Here is a 23,282-nt window from a genome sequence, read left to right on the forward strand (position 1 = left end):
TTTAATATATACGTACATATGAAATTATAAAATTGTCTCTTAAAAAATATAACAAATAATATATAAATAAAAACCACTAAGGTCTGCAAATTCAAATGGAAACGACAAAGGTTCCAAATTCAAAAGAATTCGACAACGACAAATTCAAAAATACAATGGAAAAATTCAAATGACCTACACACAAATTACTCTTTTACCTTTTCAATAGAAATATAATCTTCTACTTTTTCTGTAGAAGCGTCACTTCCACCTGTTCAATAAAAAGGTCATCTTCTAAGTCCATTGATATTTTTTTACTTTCTCTGAATGAAAGGAGATGAAAATATGAGTTAGGGTTTAAGGTAGACAAATCGTCTCCCACACCCAAACTTTTTTTTTATTTTTAAATTAAGCAAAACAAGATAATTAATGTCCTTATCAGTCTTTTTGCAAATGGACAAACTTGTAATTAAAAATTTTATTAAAAGGTGGGCGGGAATATAAGACATTGGGGTGGGAATAACATCACTTCTAATAAAACAAAAATAACAAAAACAATACATGAAAAAGAAAAGGGACATAAACCGTACCCTTCTAGAAACGAAAATAAGAAAGATACAAAGAAAAAAGGTAGGGACAGAAAACCTAACCCATCTGAAACCAAACCTAAAGGTTTAAACCTGCAAAACAAGTTGAGCAAGTTGGGGGAAAAAAAAAGTAAGACAAACATGGATGCCAAGATGCACATTCATTTGAAAAACAGTAACCAGGCAAGTCACCATAGTCCGAAAACAATGCAGCACAAGCCACTGGTAGAGGAGAATCATGCCAAGTTAAAGTTGGAGAAGACAAGTTCATGTTAGCAAAATTGTCCACAACAAAATTTCCTTCCCGATATATGTGAGATGAATAGAAAGTCATTTTCTGGATGTGGTCCAAACAAATAGACCATTGCATACGAAGAGGCCATGGATGATCAAAATCAGATGATTGAAGAGCAGAAATAACACTAAAGCTGTCACTTTCCAACCAAAGACAATGCCAACCCAGTTGATATGCAAACTCTATACCAATAATAATTGCAGATAATTCTGCAAAAAAAAAAGTTGCGATAACCAATCCATTGGTAGAAACCACCAAGAAAATGACCATGACAATTTCTGAAAACTCCTCCACAAGCAACAGGACCGGGATTTCCTATAGATAAACCATTTGTATTAAGTTTAATCCAAGGAAACCAAGGAGGAGACCAAAGGATAGGAAAAATAGTAGGCGCCTTGCGAGAGAGAGGTCGGATCCCCATTGAAGAGATGATTCAAGTGTCAAAACCCTGAGAGTAACAAGAAATAAACTTTCCACTGTGAACAAAACTTTACCCATAGTCTTCTGTTATCTTGTTTCTTAGCGAATTGTCAACTATCTCAAAGAACGATTTGATTTAGAAGCTAGGTTTCATGATTTTTGGGGTCCTTAAGTTTGTCCCTTGCTAATAATTGGAAGGGGCTTCCCTTGAATTATATCACGTGTGAAATGGCTCCTTGCAGCATGGCCAATTTTGTACACAATTCTTCGTTAATATAGTAGTTAGTACTCGGTAAGAGTACAAGGTAATTACATCAAATTACTTTTCTAAATATCCTAATGATGGCTAATCATCAAGACAATTAGATAGTTTCAAATACGGTGATTAATAATTCAAAACTTGCACGTATAATATCATGAGCAAATAGAAAAGAAACTACATATTCTTACTAAGGCTCGTGGTCTCGCCCTAGCAAACAGAATTAGTTACTAACAATCATAAAATAAAATGTTATTAAGAGCATGGATAGAAAACATTTTATAGGTAAAAAGTTTGAAATTCTCCAAAATAATACGTTATTCTCTAAAACCCTAATGGCTAAAAAGCCTTATTTATACTACTACAGAATAAAATCCTTACTAGAAAATGTCTTCTAAAAACTAGCAAACATAATAAGTTAAGAGAAACTAGGAAACATAATCCTAATCAAATATGGAAATCTGTCCATGCATAAATCAGCCACATTTCAGGATCTTTAGGGCTCCAAAACAGGTCCAAAATACTAGAATGAAGCTTAGGACGTTCCGAACATAATTGCAAAAAGCCTCAAACCCAAAAGACACCATCTTGGATGCCAAAATGTCCAAATAAGTACAAAACTTCAATTTGACAAAACTGCATGCTGCTTCTTTATTTTATCGCCATAAATAAACCGCTTGGTAGAAAAATCTAAAACTTTGAAATGAACATGTTGAAAGACAAACGAACATCGTCCAATTGGAATCACTCCAAAATTCATTCGTTTGATCATGTTTTTCTCAAGAGGAAGTCGAATGTCCTACACTAGAGATATAATTCAAAGTGTCAAAATTCTCACAAAATAACCAATAAATTAATACTAAAATTAAGATAAAATATATAGTATAACATCGACTCATCAATGTGGAAGATTGATTCTCGAGCAGAGTTTTCGAGTTTATGAGTAGTCAGAGAAGAATAAGACGCGTACTCTTGGCGTCATATTGATTCACAAGTTTTCCTAATAATTGCAGAATTTCATGTTCTTGTTTATTGAAGATTACATCATTTGATTAAGAACTGAGAATCCAAATTCCATATTCTTTTGTAACATCAATTCTTTCAGATAACGATCGCTAAGTTCCAATGTTTTAGATTAAGTAGTGCATATGTTCAAAACGCATTTTTAACTTTTAATACAACGGTGTTACAGTGATTGTAAATTATTAAAAGATAGAAAGGAATTTCACTTGCAGACAGTGAGGGTAGTTATCCGTGGACGTCACACGAAAACAGATCGATGGATTATATACTCGGAGATTTTGGTTATGGAGGTCATAATCTTGGAGCACCATGTCATGTTGCTCTTCCTGTTTTAATTCTTTACTGCAAGTGGATCGAGCACTGTGTTTTATCATCATTTGTCCCTACCTCCTAAAGCTTCTTTTGAATATTATGGCCATCAACTAGTTAGCGAAAATCGACCAAAAAACTAGTAAGCGAAAGGAAAGCGACTGAAGTTCTCGCTTCCTGAAAACAGTATCTCTAATCAGGTGAAAAGTTAGTGCAATTCTGGTCGAAACAAAGCAACTCATGTTGTAACACAAAGAACATTTTCTGTACAAATCAGGACGCGGAGATCAGGTGCGTGATACAGTTGAAGAGGGGGCAAATGATGTGCATGTCGACTCAGATTCAGCAAAGTTTTTATATATGAAATATTTTTGAAGAAATGATGAGAGCATGATGAAGACTCTGTCATGGAATGTCACCTAAACTTTTCTCAGTTGGGACGGGGAAGGTCATCGAAGGAGAGCGCGGATTGGTCCATACTCAGGACAAGATGACGCTCGATGCAACGCTGTTAATTCTGAGTTTTCAGCTCATAACTGATCATAACATTTTCTAGGGACAAAGTGCAGCAAGAAAATGCTATTGTTTGAGGCTGAAATTTTTTAATTATGGTTAATTATAAACAATTAACTCTGCATGTGTAAGTTTATTTTATGTTTCCGGTCTCAAGTTCGGACAAAGAAGGAAGGGAGGGCGTCAAGTAGTTGACAACCAGCACTCTGTTCTTATGTCGAATCCATCTGATAGTTAATTATAAACAATTAAGAGAGTTGGGAAAAGAAAAAAAAACAGCACCTCGGCCCTGTTTGGCCGAATTAATCCATTAAATTTGGGGGGTATTTGCAAAATTATATATCACTATTCGGGATGTAGGGCCGAATGCCATGTTACCATTCGGGATGTGCCGATGTGGTGCCGAACGCCATTTTCGCATACGGAATGTAGTGCCGAATGGTATTTTACCATTCAGGATATGGTGCCGAACATCATTTTCTTGTTCGGTATGTGGTGCCAAACGCCATATTACTCTTTCGAGACCGGTCCCAAGTCGTGGGTGAACTTAGATGAGATGTACGGTATCGTGACATTCATTTTACTTGTAAACAAGAGATCTTAGGTTCAATTCTCAACAAAAATGAATTTGAACCACATTATTACTAATCCATTATGACTTATGAGGCATAATCCACTTTTTTACTCTCTTTAGTATAGATAATATCGTTTGTTAAAAAAAAATATATATATTGTTTTGAGTAGGCAAATTGTGTATAAAGTTAGGCAAAAAGAGAAGGAAATGCCTTTTTGGACTGTGGATATCAAATCTGTTTGCGTTGGTTGCCACAAGATGAATATTGTATGTTGAAATATAGAGTTATGATCCATAAGACGCAAACTTAATTATTGATTAGATGAACTAAATTCCATTAAAGTGATAAATAACAAAGGCCGTCTCTGGTTGGTTCTGAGATTTAAGGCACCAATAAAGAAACTTCCCTTTTTGTGCTGAGCGTAACCTTTTGCTAAATTATGACAACAGAAAAGGCAATGAGCAAGGGAGGTTGAAATGTCTGTGTGAGTCTTCTTGGCTCTCGGAATGGATGGATAACCGTGGCTTACAACCAGTTGTCTTCCTTTAAAAGAAAAAAAAGGGTTTATATTGACAACATATTTACAACAATATTAAAAGCATAACAATATATATCAACTGTTGCTATGGCATTCATATTATAATTGGCACTAGTATAGGCGCTAATACATTGTTGATACAGTTGTCAATATGTTTTCAATATGAATTTCTCTCCACTCTAACAAGAAAATGGTGATGTAAATAGGCAATGCATATCAATAACTGAAGATGGAGAGCCACAGTTGAAAGTACTTGCTACATAATTGGGAAGTGGTTTCTGCACATCTCTTTTCTTGACTTGCACTCTTTTGTTTATTTCTGGTCTTTAAATTGAATAAAACTCAAAAGAGAACCAAAGATTCAAAAAAAAAAGAGAAAAAAGGAATCTGCGAAAATCATTTGGTTATGTAATCACAAAAAATTGCCATGGAGATATTAAGGAACCGAATTGGTTTTCAAATAAAAGTTGAATCAATCTAGATTCAGAATCTTAGTTCAAGTCAAAGAGGGTGAGACTTGACGGCGTTAGAGTTTCAGCCGACAATAATTCCGAGCATATTCAGAGAATATGATGAAGAATTAGAATATTATCAGAATTTTACAACTCGTCATGCTTGGACATCCTAATAGTCACCTATAAATATGAGGTTTTACAATGTAGAGAGAAACTCCAACTTGACACACAAAGAAACGGTCTACTCGAAACCTTCACTCTACATGAAACATTCTTATACCCTGAGAAACAACACTAACTGTTTCACTAAACCCTCGGTCAGTACACATTAAGTTCGGTTGAATATCACTAGGTTGATAAACTAGCACCACATTCAGTTTGGTTGAACACCACTGGAGTTGTAAAATCAATTGGTTTAGGAGTACCTTCAGTTTGGTTGAACAACACTACTTCCATTCGGTTGGTTACATATCTAAATCTTAGTCGGCGAAGAGTCCATGATTTTTCCACTAACAAAGGTCATTGCATCAGCTTTCTTAGTAAAGTTAGGTGTTCTATGATTGGTTACTAACAAATGCATTCCAAAGTTTGTCATTCAGACGGCCGAACTACTTTCACCATAAAGGCGCTCATTTCCTTTGATTATCTTTGTCCCAGCAGCTTGATACTGATTTAGTGCACTTATATTTTTACAAATATAGCTGAAGCTGCCGAGCCCGGTGCAGAAAATCTTGAACTTAGTAGTGAATTGCATAACCTTGTCTTCAGGTTTTAGAATCCTAGACTAAAAGTGTTCATTCCTAGGCCGAAATCGCTCAGTGCAAAAGTCAACAGCATGTTTCGTCACCACACCACTTCATCTCATCAAGCTGACCAAGTTCAATTGCGAATTGGTACGTCCGCATCAATAGCAAGACATGGTTAGCTCAATAGTTACTCGACCTACATCACGTAGGCTTTATAATTTCTAGGACCAACATGTGCTATACGCCATGTTATCCTTTCGGGAAATGCCTCAAGTCTGAGGTGAACTTAGATAAAACGTGGTATTTACATAGTAAAGATCTTGTTTTAAGTGGGCAAATTGCATATGAAGGTAGGCAGAAAGAGAAGGAAATGCCTTTATGGACTGTGGATATCAATCTTTCTGCGTTGGCTGCCACAACCCACAAGAAGAATATTGTATATGTTGAAAACATAGAGTCATGATGCATAAGCGCAATCTTAATTATTTGATTCGATGAACTAAAATCCATTAAAGTGACGAGTAACAAAGTCTCTGGTTGGTTCTGAGAATAGGCCATCAATAAAGAAACTCTCCTTTTGTGCCGACTGTAACCTTTTGCTAAATTATGACCTCTTGGAGAAAAGGCAATGAGCGGGATCTATATCGACAATATATTTACGACGATATCAAATGCATATCAACTTATACATACATACATATATATATATATATATGTACATATCAAGTATTGATATGGCATTCAATATTATTATGACGCTAATATACGGTTGATACAACTGTCAATATGTTTACAATATGATTATCAATAACTGTAGCTGGAACGCTGCAATTAAAAGGGGTAGGAACCAGTCTAAGAAGGGTTTGCTACATAATAAAGAAGTGATTTCTGCACATCTCTTTTCTCGATTTGCACTCTCTTGTTTATTTCTGATCTTTAAATCAAATCAAATTCAAAAGAGAATCAAAGAACGAAAATAAACAGGATGTGCGAAAATCATTTGGCTACGTAATCACAAAAAAAATTGCCATGATGATTTAGATGGGTTTCCAACTATCAGTATTGCTTCACCAAAAATTTTAAGTCAAAAATTACAAATGAAAGTTCAAATTTAAGATCAAAACTAAGGTGCTTCAACTTTAAGATCAATTTCATCAATCAGAAACGATGCAGGACTGGAGATGTAATCCTTCAACCGACCGATTTCGTGAGCTATATCCTGCATATTTGGTCTCATTGAAGGATTGTACTGAGTGCAGATCAGACCAAGCTCAATCAGTTCCAAAACAACATCCCTCCATACTTTGTTGTACTGCTTAGGCATCAAATCCGCAGCACACCTATCGAGCGCTTGTTGAACTATTGGATCGAGCCTGCGCGGGTACTGACTTTTCACCCATTCGTGAAGGGTTGAACCTTCGTGAACAAGGACATCCGTTGGTCGCCTTCCTGTAACGATTTCTAGCAAAAGGACCCCATAACTGAACACGTCTCCCTCAGTAGAAATGGTTTTTCCCATCGCATACTCTGCATTTCATCAAGTCAATGAAGGAAATTAGGACGTATTAGAAAGTGCGTGCAAAAATCATTTCCCAATGAGTATATGTTAGAAAAGAGTGCATACCAGGAGCAATGTAGCCAATGGATCCGCATAACAAGCCATCTGCTGAACTGAAGGATGCTGAATCATTCGTTGGACCCTTCTCATCGCCACCTTTCACCAATCTCGCAATTCCAAAATCAGTTACCAATGCCGTCATGTCCTCATCTAGTAGAATGTTGCTTGGTTTGAGATCACAGTGCACAACTCTAACAGGTGAGTGATGGTGTAAATAGGCCACTCCTTCAGCTACATCACTGCAGATGCTCACCAACTGAATCAAATTCAACTGATCCTTCAGTCCATGGCTCGGGTATAGGTGACTCTCGAGGCTCCCATTTGACATCAATGGCAGAACAATAGCCTTAAAGTTCGGCCTACTGCACGCTGTGATGATTCTGATCAAATTTCTGTGCCTAGTCCTCTTCAGAACTCTGCATTCCCTTTTGAAGGTTCCCAAAATATCTCCATCCGTTTTCAAATCCAATACCTTGACAGCAATTACTGAGTTGTCTTGAAGGACACCCCTGTAGACATGCCCAAACCCGCCTGAACCAATCAGGCTCGAAGCACTGAAACCACCCGTGGCTTCAATGAGCTGCTCGTATGAGATTCTCGGATAGTTGTGTTCTTTCTTCCCTTCTTCTTCATCATCCCCTGAATCCTCTTGATCGAAAACTGCCAAGTGTTTTTGGAATTTCGACCTGTGCATGAGGGGGTACCCGAATACACAAAATATGGGGGTGATAAGTAATGACAGGATAATTGGCAGAATAGCCAAATGATTATGCTTCTTCCGGCAGTTTGACATGCCCTTTATTGATCCACAGAGACCAGCATTACCTAGGAATGAGTCTATGGTCAGCAAAGAAAAGGCCCCATTGTTTGATACATTCCCGGAGAAGTTGTTGAAAGAGAAGTTGAGTTTCTTCAGAGTTAATGATTCCTGCAGCGACACTGGTATTTGTGCATTCAGTTGGTTTGAGGATACGTCAAGTTTTTGAAGATAAGGTAGCTTTCCTATTGAATCCGGAAGGGGGCCTTCTAAGGAATTCACCGAAAGGTTGAGGTACTCGAGGGCAATGCAGCTCCCAAGTTGTGACGGTATTGTGCTGGAAAGATTGTTGGAAGATAGGTCAACTGCTAATACCATGTCCATTTTGCTCAACTCCATCGGTAACAGTCCATGCAAGTGATTGCTAGACAGGTTCAAGTACAACTTCAAGCTCCTCAGGCCTGCAACTTCGCTAGGAATCACCCCTGAAATTTGGTTGTGAGAAAGGTCTAGAATCTCTAAATTGATGCACTTTCCTAGACTTGGCGGTATGGTCCCCGTGAGTTGGTTCTCATAAAGAAAGAGCCTTCTTAACTGGGAAAGGTTTGAAAAACCATCTGGAATGGAACCGGAAAGCTTGTTTTTCGATAAATCTAGAAGGCCTAGATGGGGAATGTCACCAAAGGCAGATGGAATCTCACCAGAGAGTGAATTATTTGACAAAAACACCCTCTCTAGCTTTGTCATTTGGCACAGTTTGGGTGGGATGGTTCCATTCAGAAGGTTACTAGACAAATTCAACAGGGTGAGGTTGACAAGATTTGAAATATGAGGAGGAATTGAACCGTAAATACGATTAGTATCTAAGTGAAGTTGTACAAGATTGGTAGAAAGATTACCAATAATAGGAGGTAAATCTCCCCCAAGATTGTTTCCAGCTAATTCAAGCTCTTGAAAGTTAGAGGCATTAACCAGAGAGGCAAAAAAGGGTTCAAGGTTAGTGTTACCGTCATGGCTCACAAAGCGATTGTAGGACAAGTAGAGGTACTGCAGTTGTGGCATTTTTCGTATAATCTCTGATGGCAACTCCCCACTCAGCATGTTAGACTCCAAATCGAGCCATTCAAGTTTTGAGGAGTTTGAAAGGGCTGCAGGAACCTGTCCAACTAGACGGTTGGACCACAGTAGAAGAAACCTCAGGTGTTTAAGCTCACATCCATCTGGCAAAGGAATTTCACCGCTTAAAGAATTGTTAGAGAGGTCTAAGTACTGCAGAGAAGACGAAGAATGATTGCAGAAAAGCGGCATTGGGATTTCACCAGTGAGCTGGTTGCTTCCCAAATTGAGATACACTAATTTGCGAAGAAAGCCAAGTTCAGCCGCAATGCTTCCCACTAGAAGATTGGAAGATAAACTGAGTTCTCCAAGTTGAGAAAGAGTGCCTAACTCACCTGGAATGCGACCTTTGAAAAAATTTCTTGACAGATCAAGAATGTGCAAGGAAGAAAGATTAGCAAGAGACGGGGAAATGGTGCCTCCGAGTGCCCTTCCACTAAGATCAAGCTTCACGACGCGGTCTCTAGCTTTGTTACACTTGATGCCTGACCAATTACAAACATGAACACCCAAGGAATTCCAGTCCTCTAAAGCACGGTGGGGGTCCGATACAATCCCTTCTCTGAAAGAAAGCAAGGATGCCTTGTCCTTCATTATTTGAGCAGTTTCTTGGCATAAAACCGCTTCCAACAAAACGATCAAACAGAGAAGCTTAAACACAGAAGACCTTTGAAAACACATCATGATCATGTCAATCTTCTTCGAGCTAAAAGTTTCGAAGAAATTGATGAAAACAAAGTGATCAGAAAGTACCGAGAGAGCAAATCAGGAGAAGCATGCACAGGCTGCACGTGCTTAAGAACAAGATAATGCAAAATCTTGGAAATGTCCAATGCCAATAAGTAAGCACTCAGCAAATGCTTAGAAAATTATGAACCACCTTGTGCCTAACTGCCGTTGAAGGCATGGATGTACGTTTGGCGCCTGCGATCTTTGACTTCCGAACCCACCAATCGCGTTCATACAGATGTGTGCGTGTAACATGACAAGCAAACAACGCTAAAGCCGCGGTTAGAGCAGTAATGCAGTACATGTCAGCAGCATCAGCAGGCCTAACCATTTTATTTTATGCTTAATCTCGTCAGGTAATTGTCTACTTAATTATATATTATGTTGTTGGTTCAGAGATGTAAGGATAGAGAGATTAGTGGATTGTGTGCTGTGAGGCGAAAGAGAGATAATATTGGTTAATACAAAAGGTGATCGGTGAGTAGGTATTTGGGTGATGCATTTAAACAGTATGCCTCAATTGGTATTCGTAGCACAAAAGAGATATACAGAATGCTCACCTAAGAGACGAGACTAAACGAACAAGAAGCCGTATATAAACTACAGTTTAGCGAGAGATTTTTCAGTGTGATCGGAACACATGGTGATACACCACGTGTCATTACATAAATGATAGGACATGTGTGTTAAAAAGTTAATAACTTAAAAAATAAAAAATTTCACCACTTGTGTAAAAATATGTGATGTACCACCCGTGTTCCTATCACAATGAAAAATTTTCTCCAGTTTAGCGATGCTTGATTGCTTATTTAGGCATATTTCTCGCTTAACTGAATGTTATCAAAAGGTATATGATATTAATACATAAATAGAAGTTTAATTTTGAATAAAAACTACAACTTTTTTACTAAAACGGCACTAAATAGACAATAAAACACGTTTTAGTGAAGAAAAAAAACTTATTTTTGTTGAAAATTTATAAACAGTTATATTTTTCAAGATAGTCTCTTCTTTTGCCAAAATATATACAAAATATGTATTTATAAATTCTCAAACGCATAACAACCATAATAAGCCATAACTTAATATGAAACTCAATGTATATATCGTCCTTGCATCCATGTGAGTCGAACCTTGTATTTTAAACCAAGTGAAGACCGGCAGAGCGCCGCTAGCTAGACCAACTGATGTGTGTGATCAAAGACATTCTTTGAAGCATTTGTAGTATGGAGTTTTAGACAACCTTGTAACTCAAGTACCCCAAGTTCCAAACTTTACCTGATCGGAGAGTAGGAACGATTATCAAATCTGTGTCGGAGCTTGGTACACAGGTTTGCTAATGGAGTTAGGTCTGGTTTTGGACAAAGCCATATATGATTAAGACGATAATTACTCAACCGGTATTTGTAGGACTCGGTACTAATCAGGATGTCGCATGTCAGATGGTTAAGTAGTGTAATCATTGAATCGTGGAAAAACTCGAACTAATCTGCTTTAAGGAAAGAGTAACAACAGTTTTATCTGCTTCACAAACTCCATAAGAAAACCCAATCAGAAACTAGAGGAGAAGGAGACTAATTACAGAAGTCAAGAGAAAATGAACTTTTATGAGAACCTGGCCTGATAGTCAGCGACGGTGCAGTTGAGAACCAAAAGTCAGGTTGCCGGCGGAGGGAAATTTCATCAGTTTTTACGAATTTTCTGTTTCTTTTGTTACACGGCAAGCAAGGAATTTCAGAATAAATTGGTCCCAAATAGTGAAAATATATAATGTCGCTTTGTGAAAACACGATAATCTCAAGGAGTGTCAGTGTATTAACCTTAAGATCTTCTAACCAATGGCTGGTTTGAGACATTTTTGTCAAAAACACTTGTACTTATAATTGTTTTTGTTAAAAAACTATTTAATTAGAATGCAAAGCGCTTGCTCGTAACTCGAATGATAACGAACATTATCTTTCACATTGGCCAGGTAGTGTGGAAGAAATTGTTTGTAATAATGAAATATGAAAAACACACGAGTTGAAATTGTGATTAGAAACTCAAGTGTTAATTGTTTAGAAGCATTTTTAATTTTTTCATTCAAACGAAGTTGGAAACAATGACGGCCATACTTGTTCAATTTCTCTCTCTCAACTTAGATGCCATGGGGCAAGCCTTGGAAAGTTTTAACATAAGCCGGAGGGATTCGCAAATCCTCCAAATGTAGAGTACGCATGTCCTTGAACTCAAACACATTACCTACAATGGAAGTAAACATGTTAATAACAAAACATTCTTCAAAAAATATGAGATGGGTAAATATCACAGATCACTTCAATCATATTCTACTTCTACAAATACTACGAAAAAAATAGATACGATATCTGTCTCCCCTGCGAGTTTAGCTTTTTTAGAAGCACTCTCAATCATGCTGTGTATGTGTGCTTACTTGCCGATTCTCACTTCTCATGTATGGGCCGCGGCCCGCATGTTTGGAATGTGGGCCTTTTTATGCTTCTAACGGGCGGCCTTTTTTTTGCCACCAAAAATATTAACGTACTTTTTTTCGGTTGGGTAAAATATCTCGAAAATGGACAACGGAAAGGTTTAAGCGAGGTTTCATCTTCTTCTCGAGGCTCGAGCTGCGTCTCGCTCTCTCAAAAATGGCTTCCACAGCCTCCTTCTCGTCTTGCCCGCAAGCTCAAACGTACAGTTCCACGTGGCCGAAGCCGTCGAAGCTCAGCCACAAGTTCCTCTTTAGCTCAGCCTCCAACCGCCTCTTCTTCAACCCATCACTGTCTTCCTCCACTCCTTTCCCCCTCAGCCTCAAGCCCCCTTCCGACCCCGTTCACTCCCACCTTGTCTGAGACTCCGTTCAAGACAATTTCGTAGAAAATTCGATGAATTTACAGTTACCCATCAGAGAATTTCGCCTGATTACGCCGCAGGACTCACCGCCGCGGATTTTTATCCAAGACCCGCCGTGGATTGCCGCGCTGTTTCTGAAGGGAATGTACAAAAAGGCCAACCAAGAGTTGAAATTGGAGTCGAAGGAAATCGACCGGCGGAAGTATAAATTGTTCCGGCGGCGGCAGATAAAGGCGGATACGGAGGCGTGGGAGAGAATGGTGGAGGAGTACAGGGATTTGGAACGAGTAATGTGGGAGAAGAAGCTGGCTCCGAGCTTGCCGTACGTGAAGGCCTTGTTTTTGGGGTGGTTTGAGCCGCTGAGGGAGGCGATTGCGAGGGAGCAGCAGGTGCAGCAAACGAAGAAGCACAAAGCGGCGTTTGCGCCGCACATTGACTTGCTGCCGCCGGATAAGATGGCGCTGATTGTTATGCATAAGATGATGGGTTTGGTTATGGTGGGGAATCAAGACGGGTGTGTGCAGGTTGTTCAAGCTGCTGTTCATATCGGGATGGCCATAGAGCAGGAGGTGAGTTCTAAATTCTTAATCTTTTGTGTTTGCGTTTCAGATTGTCGATGATGATTCGATGTGTATTGGTTTATGAATACACTGTAACTTAATGCGAGATGATGTGCATTATAAAAGCTAAAGGTTTAGAATTTTAGGATATTACACCCATGAAATGAACGAGTTTCGAGCGTTAATCATTCTGATTAGCTCATTTATTGATTTATTTTTCCAAAAAAGCCATTCTGCTCAGCTGTTTTTATTTAGAATTGTAATTTAGGAACTTCAATTAAGAGAACAGGGAAACATTGCAGATTTCAGAGGATGGTACAAAAGGCTTAATTTTGTTTTTGACTGCTATTCAAGGAGTCCTTTCATTTTGGATTTCGCAGCGAAGAAAATTACGATCAACTTCCTAGTTTTGTGACACTTTCAAGAATGATAAAATTGGAAGGCCAAGAAGTGGGAGTAATTTGAATTATTTTGTTTTTATTTTATATATTTGGTGTTATTTTGATGCAGTTTAAGCTTATCATTATTACTTCCTTGTTTGTACTCGGTATCAGCAGTATCACTGAATTAAAGTTTAAATATCATATATTGTTACCTTACAATTCAGGTTAGGATTCACAGTTTCTTGGAGAAAAACCAAAAACTTCCAGAGAAAGAAGACTGTTGTTGCTGATGAAGACAGTCTGAGCAAGGAGGAGATACTCCGGAAATGTGTTAATGTTTTAATTAAAAGGAAAAGACTAAGAGAGGTCCAAAAGCTCTTGGTAAAAGAAGAAATTAAGCCCTGGGGTCGTGATACACAGGCTAAGGTTTGTTGCTTTGAGCATTTTTTATTATTTCAGTATGGCTGAGGAATCCTTTTGTATATTTTTTATTATATAATATATTATTGGTATCCAAATTTTATTTATTTATGTATTTAATTTTTGGTTTTTTATGTAATGTGATATTGCAGCTGGGAAGTCGTCTGATAGAATTATTAACAGAAACAGCTTATGTACAACCTCCACTTAACCAGTTGGTAGATGGTCCACCTGATGTGAGACCGGCATTTAGGCACAGATTTAAGGCCGCAACAAAAAGTCCAGGGTAAAACTTTATCATGGTGTTTGCCACTCCAACAAGTTGTAGTATTCAAATGTGTAGAGTTTTTGTGGTGATATGGATACCTATGCGGCGTATGTTCGTAAAGGATAACCATTCATATACCTTAACTCTGCCGCTTTTCCTTTGCTCTAATATATAACTTCTTTTGGTCCTATAGGCAGAAACTTGTGAAGAATTATGGAGTTATAGAATGTGATTCCCTAATTCTTACTGGGCTTGATAAAACTGTAAGTTTTTCTTTCCTGTGTTGCGTTTTCTTGTTCGGTATACTTGAATTCAGTTTGCACTGCGAATTCAAGTTATTGATTTATAATTAAAAAACAATACATATCAATTATTCCCCATCAAGTTAATGTATAATATAATTGTATACGCCAAGCTACATTTTCATATTTGGACACTCCTGCTACTTACAGTTATTTTATGCTTTGTTTCTTTACAGGCTAAACATATGTTGATTCCTTATGTGCCAATGTTGGTGCCTCCCAGAAAGTGGAAGGGGTATGAGATATGATAAATTATATTCATTTAGCAGGTTCTCTTTCTGTTTCTGGACCAGCAGTTCAGTTAACAAATAAAGGAAATCTTATTCAAGTTGGCTTTTGGCTAATAAAATGTCAAATAAATTAGAAGAATGCACTCAGATGCCAATAAAATCTAAATCTTTGCAGGTATGACAGGGGTGGTCACTTGTTCCTACCTTCTTATGTCATGCGTACTCATGGATCAAGGAAGCAGGTAGATGCAATGAGGAATATTTCTGGAAAGCAGATGCTGAAAGTATTCGAGGTACATGAAGTTAGATTTCCATTCTACGTTTCCCTTGCATAATATTAATAGGTCAGGACCAGAGCCTTTGCTCAGTTATCTGGTTAATACATGGTGAGATGCACCATCATTCCTGTCACTGCCCCTTTCTGATTGAGAATACTGGGTACAACCAATAGTAGTTATAATCTGTAATGGAACATCAGTTAACTGAGCTTTCCCTGTGCATAGAGGCAAACCATGGATCTATTCTAGTCCTTCAACATATACTCTCTCGTACACATTGTAATAATGATATTCACTTTTGTTGACATGTGCAGGCCCTAGGTATGCCTGGAAGCACCAAATGGAGGGTGAAGAAAAAAGTACTTAGCGTGGTGGAGAGCATCTGGGCTAGAGGTGGCAACATTGCAGGCTTGGTTGTTCGTGAAGATGTGAGCACATAATGATCTCTTGAATTTAATAAGAAATTGTTTGTATTCAACCTTTGTGTTACTCTGTCCAGAGAATTAATCTACTAAGCTGACGTCCATAGCATTAGTATGAAGTATGAGCACCTATAGGGTGCCAACACCCCAATGTGGGATAGCTCTCGTTTCTCTTTTGTGAAAATTTAAGAGTAACATAATTGGATGATTTCTAACTTTCTGTCAAACAACAAATTAATGTAAGAATAATGTAGTCAGAGAAACTAGAGTAAGGATAATGTAGTCATTTCCCTTGTCAGGAGAGTTTACTTGGTTTTGTTGGTTGATTTTCATTACAGCAAAATATTTTTGGTTTGCTGACATTGTGATGTTTAGATTTTGCTTTAAATTTCATCTGGCGTAAATATTCTCATGGGCTTGTAGGTTCCAGTACCAGATGAATCACCGCTTGAGGGTTTAACAGAAGTTCAGGAATGGAAATGGAGTGCAAGAAAAGATTAACCAAGAAAGGCATTCTCAGCGATGTGATACAGAACTTAAGCTCTCTGTAAGGTCTCCATCTAATTATATAGTATTTATTTATTGATAAGAAATCATATAATATTGAGCAAACAATTCTGAAATAGGTTGCTTGCAAGATGAAGGATGAGGAAGGCTTTTATTATCCTCACAATCTTGATTTTCGAGGCCGAGCTTACCCAATGCATCCACATTTAAATCATTTGAGTTCTGATCTCTGTCGAGGAATCCTTGAATTTGCTGAAGGACGCCCATTAGGGAAGTCTGGTTTACGTTGGCTGAAGATTCATTTATCAAACCTGCATGCGGGTGGTGTTGAAAAGGTTTCGTATGAGGAGCGCAAAGGATTTGTTGATCATCACATTGATGATATAGTTGATTCAACAACAAACCCTGTAAATGGAGACTGATGGTAGTTAACAGCTGAAGATCCTTTCCAGTGCCTAGCAACTTGTATCAATCTGTCAGAAGCGTTAAATAGCCCATCACTACATACTGTCATTTCTCATTTGCCCATCCATCAGGTAAATTGCTTTCTTAGCCCTCAGAGTAGAAAAATGAGATACTGCAGTTTGTGCAAGTTTGTTTAGGATTATATAAATACTCAAACCCATTTAAAACTTATTTGTGCGGGTCAAATGATAAAAAAAAAATTTTTTTAAAAAGTTTCCATTTATATTTCATTGATGACCTTTCAATTTTCTAGGATGGTTCATGCAATGGCTTACAGCACTCTGCAGCCTGGGAAGAGATAGTGTAAGTTGGCTTTATCCCCATTGATATAAGTTTTCTGTTTGCATCTTCATGTTACTGCACTCTAATTTTATCGTACTACATTATGTGTTCTGCTTATTTAAACTACTTTTGTAAATTTTGTAGTAAAGGAAGTTTAGTCATCTAGAAAATATGATTGTATAGGGCTTTTTACATGCTATGTTCTCATATTTTTCTCATTTTTTATTTGTTCTTCTGTCAAAATAATCAATGTTCTGTTATATATAATATAGGAGCTTATTTTCTTATTTTTATGTAAAAGTTTTGCTTTGTTGATTGATTTGATTTGCTGTGATGCTCTCAGTTGGAAGCAGCTGCAGTCAACTTAGTTGCTGGAGAGAAACCTGCTGATGTTTACTCAGAAATTGCTGCAAGGTATATACCATTATTAGATTTTCCATATTTTACTCAATAGGTTTTGCTTCCCTTTAGACGTGCCACAAGGATAAAAGTACAAGAGAATAGTGCCATGAGGTGAAGAAATATTAGATGAAGAGGTGACATGACCAATGCTTATCTTCTATATTTATATGTTGTCATGGTACATGAGATTATGGAAAGAGAGCAGTAAGGAGCCGACTACAAGCCCAAATGCTTTATTAGCCCGAGTCTTAGTTAATCAGGTTGATCTCCCTTTCTTCTTCTCGAGTTCAAAGTTGTAATATACTGTCTAAATGAGTTTTTTCTACTTATTTAATGTGAATTTCTTCAGTTATGTAATTATGCATGCAGGAATGCATATAGTGTTTATAGATGCAAGAGTCTGTATGCATATTTATGAAATTAACAATCTATTGTTTTGGAAGCTTCTAGATTGACCGGAAATTGGTAAAACAGACTGTCATGACTTCAGTGTATGGAGTTACTTACGTTGGGGCACGTGAACACATAAAAAGAAGATTAGAGGAGAAGGGTCTTATTACGGATGATAGACTACTGTTCACTGCAGCTTTGCTACGCTGCTAAAGTAAGCACATAGCCACCTTTGTGTTCCTGTGACCAAATATTTTTTGATCAAGATTTACCCGCAGACGTTTCTTGAATTTCATCATTTGGATAATAATTGAAAATTAACATGCAAATGCATTGCATTGTTAACCAATTTAATATGGTTGATTTATAGATGTTACCTCATGTTATTCTTAAACATTAGCCAGATTTTACCCTGCTTTCTTATAAATAAATAAAACTTAACTGCTACATCTAGATCGTACTTTCTAAGTTTTCATCTTTTCCATAGGTTACTTTGGCTGCCCTTGGAGAGATATTCCAAGCTGCGCGTGGTATAATGGGCTGGCTCGGTGATTGTGCCAAGATGTGGTGATTTTTTTGTTCTTGGTCATGTTCTGGACACTAAATGATAGGCCTGGTAGATAAATTAAGTTGTGTTTACAAACTTTTGCAGGTAATTGCTTCAGAAAATCAACCTGTGCGTTGAACTACTCCTCTAGGTCTTCCTGTTGTGCAACCCTACTGTAAAAATGAACGGCATTTTGTAAGTTTGACAGCTTAGCTAAATACTAATTTTACATCAACAGGCAAACCAGTATTTGGAAAAATTCCGTCACAGAAATTGTTTAGTACAGAATATCAAGATAGGTTGCATGATTGCATCTACTATTGTGCTCACGTATCATTTCTTCTTTCCATGTTCTTTTCTTCCTTGTCTCTAGTTTTGGCTGTCCGTTACGGTATCTTAGACTTTATAGAGTAGGTTTTCTGCCCTTCCTTAAGTCCAACATCTTTTCTTTTTGTCCGACATCCTGAATTAAAAGGCGCGGATGTCACTTACATTGTTTTAATGTTGTAGTGATAGTTTAGTAACTTTTCTCTCCTTGGGGTTGCAGATAAGAACATCCCTTAAGGTTTTAGCCTTGCAGCGGAAGAGTAACTCAGTTAGCTTACTTAATGTTCTCTTTCCTTACTCTTTCATAAATTATTGTAGAGTTAACATTTTGTCGATTCCAGATAGATGGTAGAAAACAAAGGACTGCATTTCCTCCAAATTTTGTTCACTCACTTGACGGTTCACACATGATGATGACCGCTCTTGCCTGCAGGGACACTGGCCTATGTTTTGCAGGTTCACACATGGTTTAGTTCTCACTTACATGCTAAAATATGTTCAAATTCTCACATGCATGTTAAAAAATGTTTGTAGGGGTGCTTGACTCCTTCTGGACTCATGCATGTGACGTAGACCAAATGAACGAGATACTTCGGGAAAAATTTGTAGAGCTGTACAGCATGCCGATACTTGAAAATGTAAGTAGAAACTTTCCTCTCAGCAGCCCATCCTGAGTTGAATTCGTTGTTTATTTCTATTGACTTCATGATAATTCGGCCTGTTCCCAGTTGCTAGAAAGCTTCCGAGTATCATATCCAGCGTTGACATTTCCTCCCCTCCCAGAAAGAGGCAACTTCGACTTGCAAGCGGTTCTAGAATCTCCGTACTTTTTCAACTGAAACTCGGTACATGAGCAGCAAGCATTGATAACGATGTTTAAGCAGCATTGCCACACGTATCATATGCCACTCCTGGAATGACCGAGAAGCTATTTTAAGAATTCATTCGGGTAAGCACTTAACGTGAAGTGTGAAACAGAAACCTAAGTTTGCTTTTGTGAAAGCCGAAAGGACAAACGTTGATTTCCCATGATCCGCGAGTCTACGATTCTCATGGGTATTGATCAATCTTCACTGTTAAAGATCCGGTCCATGTCGGAGCTGACCCATGTACAGAAAGGGAGACTTCTACAGAAATTCAAGGTCGTATAAAATTTCTAGAGCGTAGAATATTTTTTTGAGGCAAGAGAAGTAGATACGAAGCGGCCGCTAACTTAGCGGAGGTCATTCTTTTCAATGTGTTCCGACGTATAACATATGTTGTATTGTATGAGAGCAGGAGGAGAAAATATCATTCTTTAAACATACAAGATAGATGTAACACTTGTCAATGGAAACTTGCAAATTTGTGAGCAACAACTGTAAAGAAATGAAGTATAGTTCTGTTCAAATGTAAAATTATCGCTCGTGTTTGGGGTCGAATTCTGTCCGTCACTTTGAATTTACTCTCAGTACAAGCATAAGTTTCTCCAGCAACGGTGGTAGCTTTACTTGACTGTTGTTATGCAAAAATTGTTCTGCATGTACAGAACAGACCTCCGAGAGAGGACCGTTCGCGTCACATTTGAGTTTCAGCGAGAACCCTAAGGAGACAAAATGAAAGATTTGCTACCCCTTAAAACCACACTACTTGTTAAGTGCAGAAGAAATATATCGAATCAACGAAAGTAGATTTTATTTATTTATGAGCAAGATCTTAATCAGGTGTTGAGAGGCTAAAAAAACGCCGTAGATTATGTACATGAGCATTGTAAACTTTACAACCCCATCTGCTTCATCCACAGGGACCATTTTACAGCCTCCAAATATTCATCGTTTCTTTGCAGCGCAGCGATAAGATTGACATAGGTTATCTTATCAGGTTCTATACCATTCTCTCTCATTTCCTTGACCAAGTGGACAGCATCTTCGACCATTCCTGCAATTCCATACGCCTTAATCAACGTGTTATAGCTGCATAGATCAGGTCCAAGTCCGCATTCTTTCAACTCAGTCAGCACACCGGCAACTTCATCAATCCATCCTTGCTCTCCATAGATATTGATCATAATGTTGTACGTGTAATGGTCAGAAGCACAGCTTGTTTTCTTCATTCTCTGCAAAATGCTTCTAAATCTTTCCATTTGGCTTTCCTTCCCATAAGCATCCAACATGGAATTGTAGGCTTCCAGGGAAACCGAAAAGCCCTTGAACTGCATCTCTTGAAATGTTGAAGACATGCTTCTGAAATCTTTATTTCGCCCGTAAGCAGCTATAATAGTATTGTATGAGATCATGTCAACCAAACCCCACTTTTGGGCCATCCTGAACAACTCCCTAGCTTTCTTCAGAAGCCTTGCTTTCCCGTATACATCGAGCATGACATTGAAGGTTATGGTATTAGGAACAAAACCACGTTGAAGCATCTCATCAAAGATCTCTGAGATCTCATCGACTGGCAAAGCATGAGAACAGCAGTTTATGACACAGTTGTACATTTCCCGATCCCAAGTCACTCCACTCTTCAAGAGTTTATAGTACAGGTCTTTCAACTTATCAAGCCTGCCACATCGTTGATAAATCCGGAGCATATCACGGAACATGTAAATGTCTGGAACAATTCCCTCCTGTTCTTCCATTGCCTCTAGAACAGAGCAAGCATCTTCCAGAGAACCAGCTTTTACATACATTCTCACAGCAATGCTATAGGCAATCAGGTCCAATAAGTTTCCAGAAGACTTTAACTCCACATAAGTTTTTTCCGCTTCTGTGAATAGGCTCATGATGCTATAGATGTCAATCATTGTGCACATGATGTGCATGTTTGGCTTGTTAAAATGTCTCGGCATTTGCTTGTATATTTTAACAGCATCTTCAAGACGACCCAACTCTTTACACGAGCAAATTAACAAATGATACAAGTTATCTTCAAAAGGCGGGTCCTTCCACAGTTTTTCCCTCAACACTTTCATAGTATCATCCACCAAGCAGTGTTTCACATAAGCCATGACAAGTATGGAACAAGAAGTCTGGCTGACAAGAATGTGTTGATAGAAAGAACCTCTCAAAAGGCGAGGCACTTTATCTACCCTTCCTACCTTCTCGTATGCTTGCAGAAGAGTACCAAGAATCGAGGAATATTGGCACCCCATTGTCAGCATATCGTCAAGAGTCCTGATTGCCCCCTCTTCATCCTCATGCTTGGCTTGCAAGTTTATTAGTGTGTACAGGTTAGACGAATTAGGCTTGTACCCCAACCGCTTCAGCTCTTTGTAGTACCATTCTGCTTCCTGATACTTGTCAGCTCGACCCCAACCTTCAATCATAGAACGGTAAGTTGTTTCATCAGGCTCTAATCCGGCATTCTTTATGCCCAGAAATAGGTGATGAGCAGCATCCATCTTAGACGCCTTCCCATATCCAGTTATCAAAGTATTGTATGCAATGATGTTTGGAGAAAACCCCGCTTCTTGCATGGAGACCAGTACTACTTCAGCATCATCTACTTTACCCTGCTGACAATAGGCATTAATCATTACCAACCAATTATCCAAATTCAATCTCACTCTATCTTCTCTCATCAAGCCAATGACCTCTTCCGCTTTGTCATACAAGTTTATGCGGGTGTAAATTGTGATCATCGCTGAGTACGCTGATTGACATACAATTCCACAGTTCCTCATTTGAGAAAAAGTAAACTCCGCCTCCTCAACATTCCAACCCTTCTGGTAAAGTCCCATTAGCATACCAAAAGTTGCAATGTTCGGCTGGATCCTGTGATCCAGCATCATTCGAAACCACTTGGCTCCCAACTCAGCGCGCCCCAACTTACAACACGCATAAATAAGGGTGTTGAAAACCTGATAATTCAGCTCACCTCCCAAACCAGCAAGCAATTCCTGAACCAATTTTTCAGCTGCATCCCAATCTTCTCTCCTACCCATCACTCTTAAAACTGAATTAAAAGCGCTCACATTGCGCTCTAATTTCCCGTTGCTTCTCATCCACTCGAAGAATCTAAGAGCTTTGACATCACTACACCTCTCTAGCCGTCTCAAAATATCGTTACAATGCTCCAAGCTCAAGTGAGAGCTAATAACAGAATAATCAACATCAAATTCACCACCATTCACAAACAAATTCTCCAATTCCCTCACCCACCTACTCTTTCTTGAACTTAACTTCAAACCCTTTTCTCTCCTACTCTCTTTCTTTGGCCCCCCAGACCCCTTCTCACTTTCGTGTCGAAACTCCGGGTTTCCCTCAACCAAGCTCAAATTGGTTTCCTCACTCATCTGGTTCAGTTCCGAGGTGCCCGACAATTCGAAAGGGAGCCCAGAAACCTTAATCCGATTTCCCCAATTCAGAGCATTAACTACACAAGCTCTGCTAACATTTACACGACTGTAGCAAAAAGAAGAATTTAACTTGTTTGAAGAATCAAACGTTTCCAAGGAGATTGAAAATCTCAGTGAGGTCATCATATATATAAGCCGATTCAATACATGAATTACTCACCGGAAACAAATAGGGGGAAAAGAACACAACTTTATCATCAACTTGTTCTGGAATCTGCAAAATGAAAGTGTAATTTCTGATGAACAGAACTTTGAATTTGGGAGTTGGAGATAACGGAGTTTGAAGCTGTGGAGGAAAGTTAGCGCCTTTCAGGATTTTATGCCTTTATTTTATTTTATTTTTATAACGGTACTGCCCCTGTTCTTATTGGTTATTGCATTTGCATGGACCGAC

General features: G+C 38.3%; 2 protein-coding genes and 1 pseudogene across 3 annotated transcripts; 1 reads left to right on the forward strand and 2 right to left on the reverse strand.

The window, feature by feature from the left end:
* Positions 1–6,598: 6,598 nt before the first annotated feature.
* On the reverse strand, positions 6,599–10,107 carry LOC137731220 (putative leucine-rich repeat receptor-like serine/threonine-protein kinase At2g24130). The gene is made up of 2 exons (XM_068470325.2): positions 7,324–10,107; positions 6,599–7,226 (listed from the first exon to the last, which is right to left on the reverse strand). Exons 1-2 carry the CDS (start codon positions 9,878–9,880, stop codon positions 6,823–6,825), a joined length of 2,961 nt encoding a protein of 986 aa, XP_068326426.2. The 5' UTR covers positions 9,881–10,107; the 3' UTR covers positions 6,599–6,822.
* A 2,368-nt stretch (positions 10,108–12,475) lies between these two features.
* On the forward strand, positions 12,476–23,178 carry LOC137737583 (DNA-directed RNA polymerase 3, chloroplastic-like; annotated as a pseudogene). The gene is made up of 19 exons (XR_015956840.1): positions 12,476–13,338; positions 13,937–14,138; positions 14,285–14,418; positions 14,594–14,663; positions 14,879–14,937; positions 15,108–15,225; positions 15,525–15,638; positions 16,056–16,179; positions 16,259–16,675; positions 16,858–16,907; positions 17,230–17,300; positions 17,476–17,548; positions 17,739–17,892; positions 18,166–18,242; positions 18,309–18,420; positions 18,773–18,820; positions 18,894–19,008; positions 19,087–19,190; positions 19,281–23,178. The product of XR_015956840.1 is annotated as a DNA-directed RNA polymerase 3, chloroplastic-like (transcript).
* Positions 20,203–23,169, reverse strand: LOC137742997 (Tetratricopeptide repeat (TPR)-like superfamily protein). The gene has a single exon (XM_068482923.2). The coding sequence runs from the start codon at positions 23,012–23,014 to the stop codon at positions 20,309–20,311; it is 2,706 nt and encodes a 901-aa protein (XP_068339024.2). The 5' UTR covers positions 23,015–23,169; the 3' UTR covers positions 20,203–20,308.
* Positions 23,179–23,282: the final 104 nt, after the last annotated feature.

This window comes from Pyrus communis, chromosome 15, assembly GCF_041283825.1.
Source record: "Pyrus communis isolate YQ-2024b chromosome 15, ASM4128382v1, whole genome shotgun sequence".
Classification (NCBI taxonomy): Eukaryota; Viridiplantae; Streptophyta; class Magnoliopsida; order Rosales; family Rosaceae; genus Pyrus; species Pyrus communis.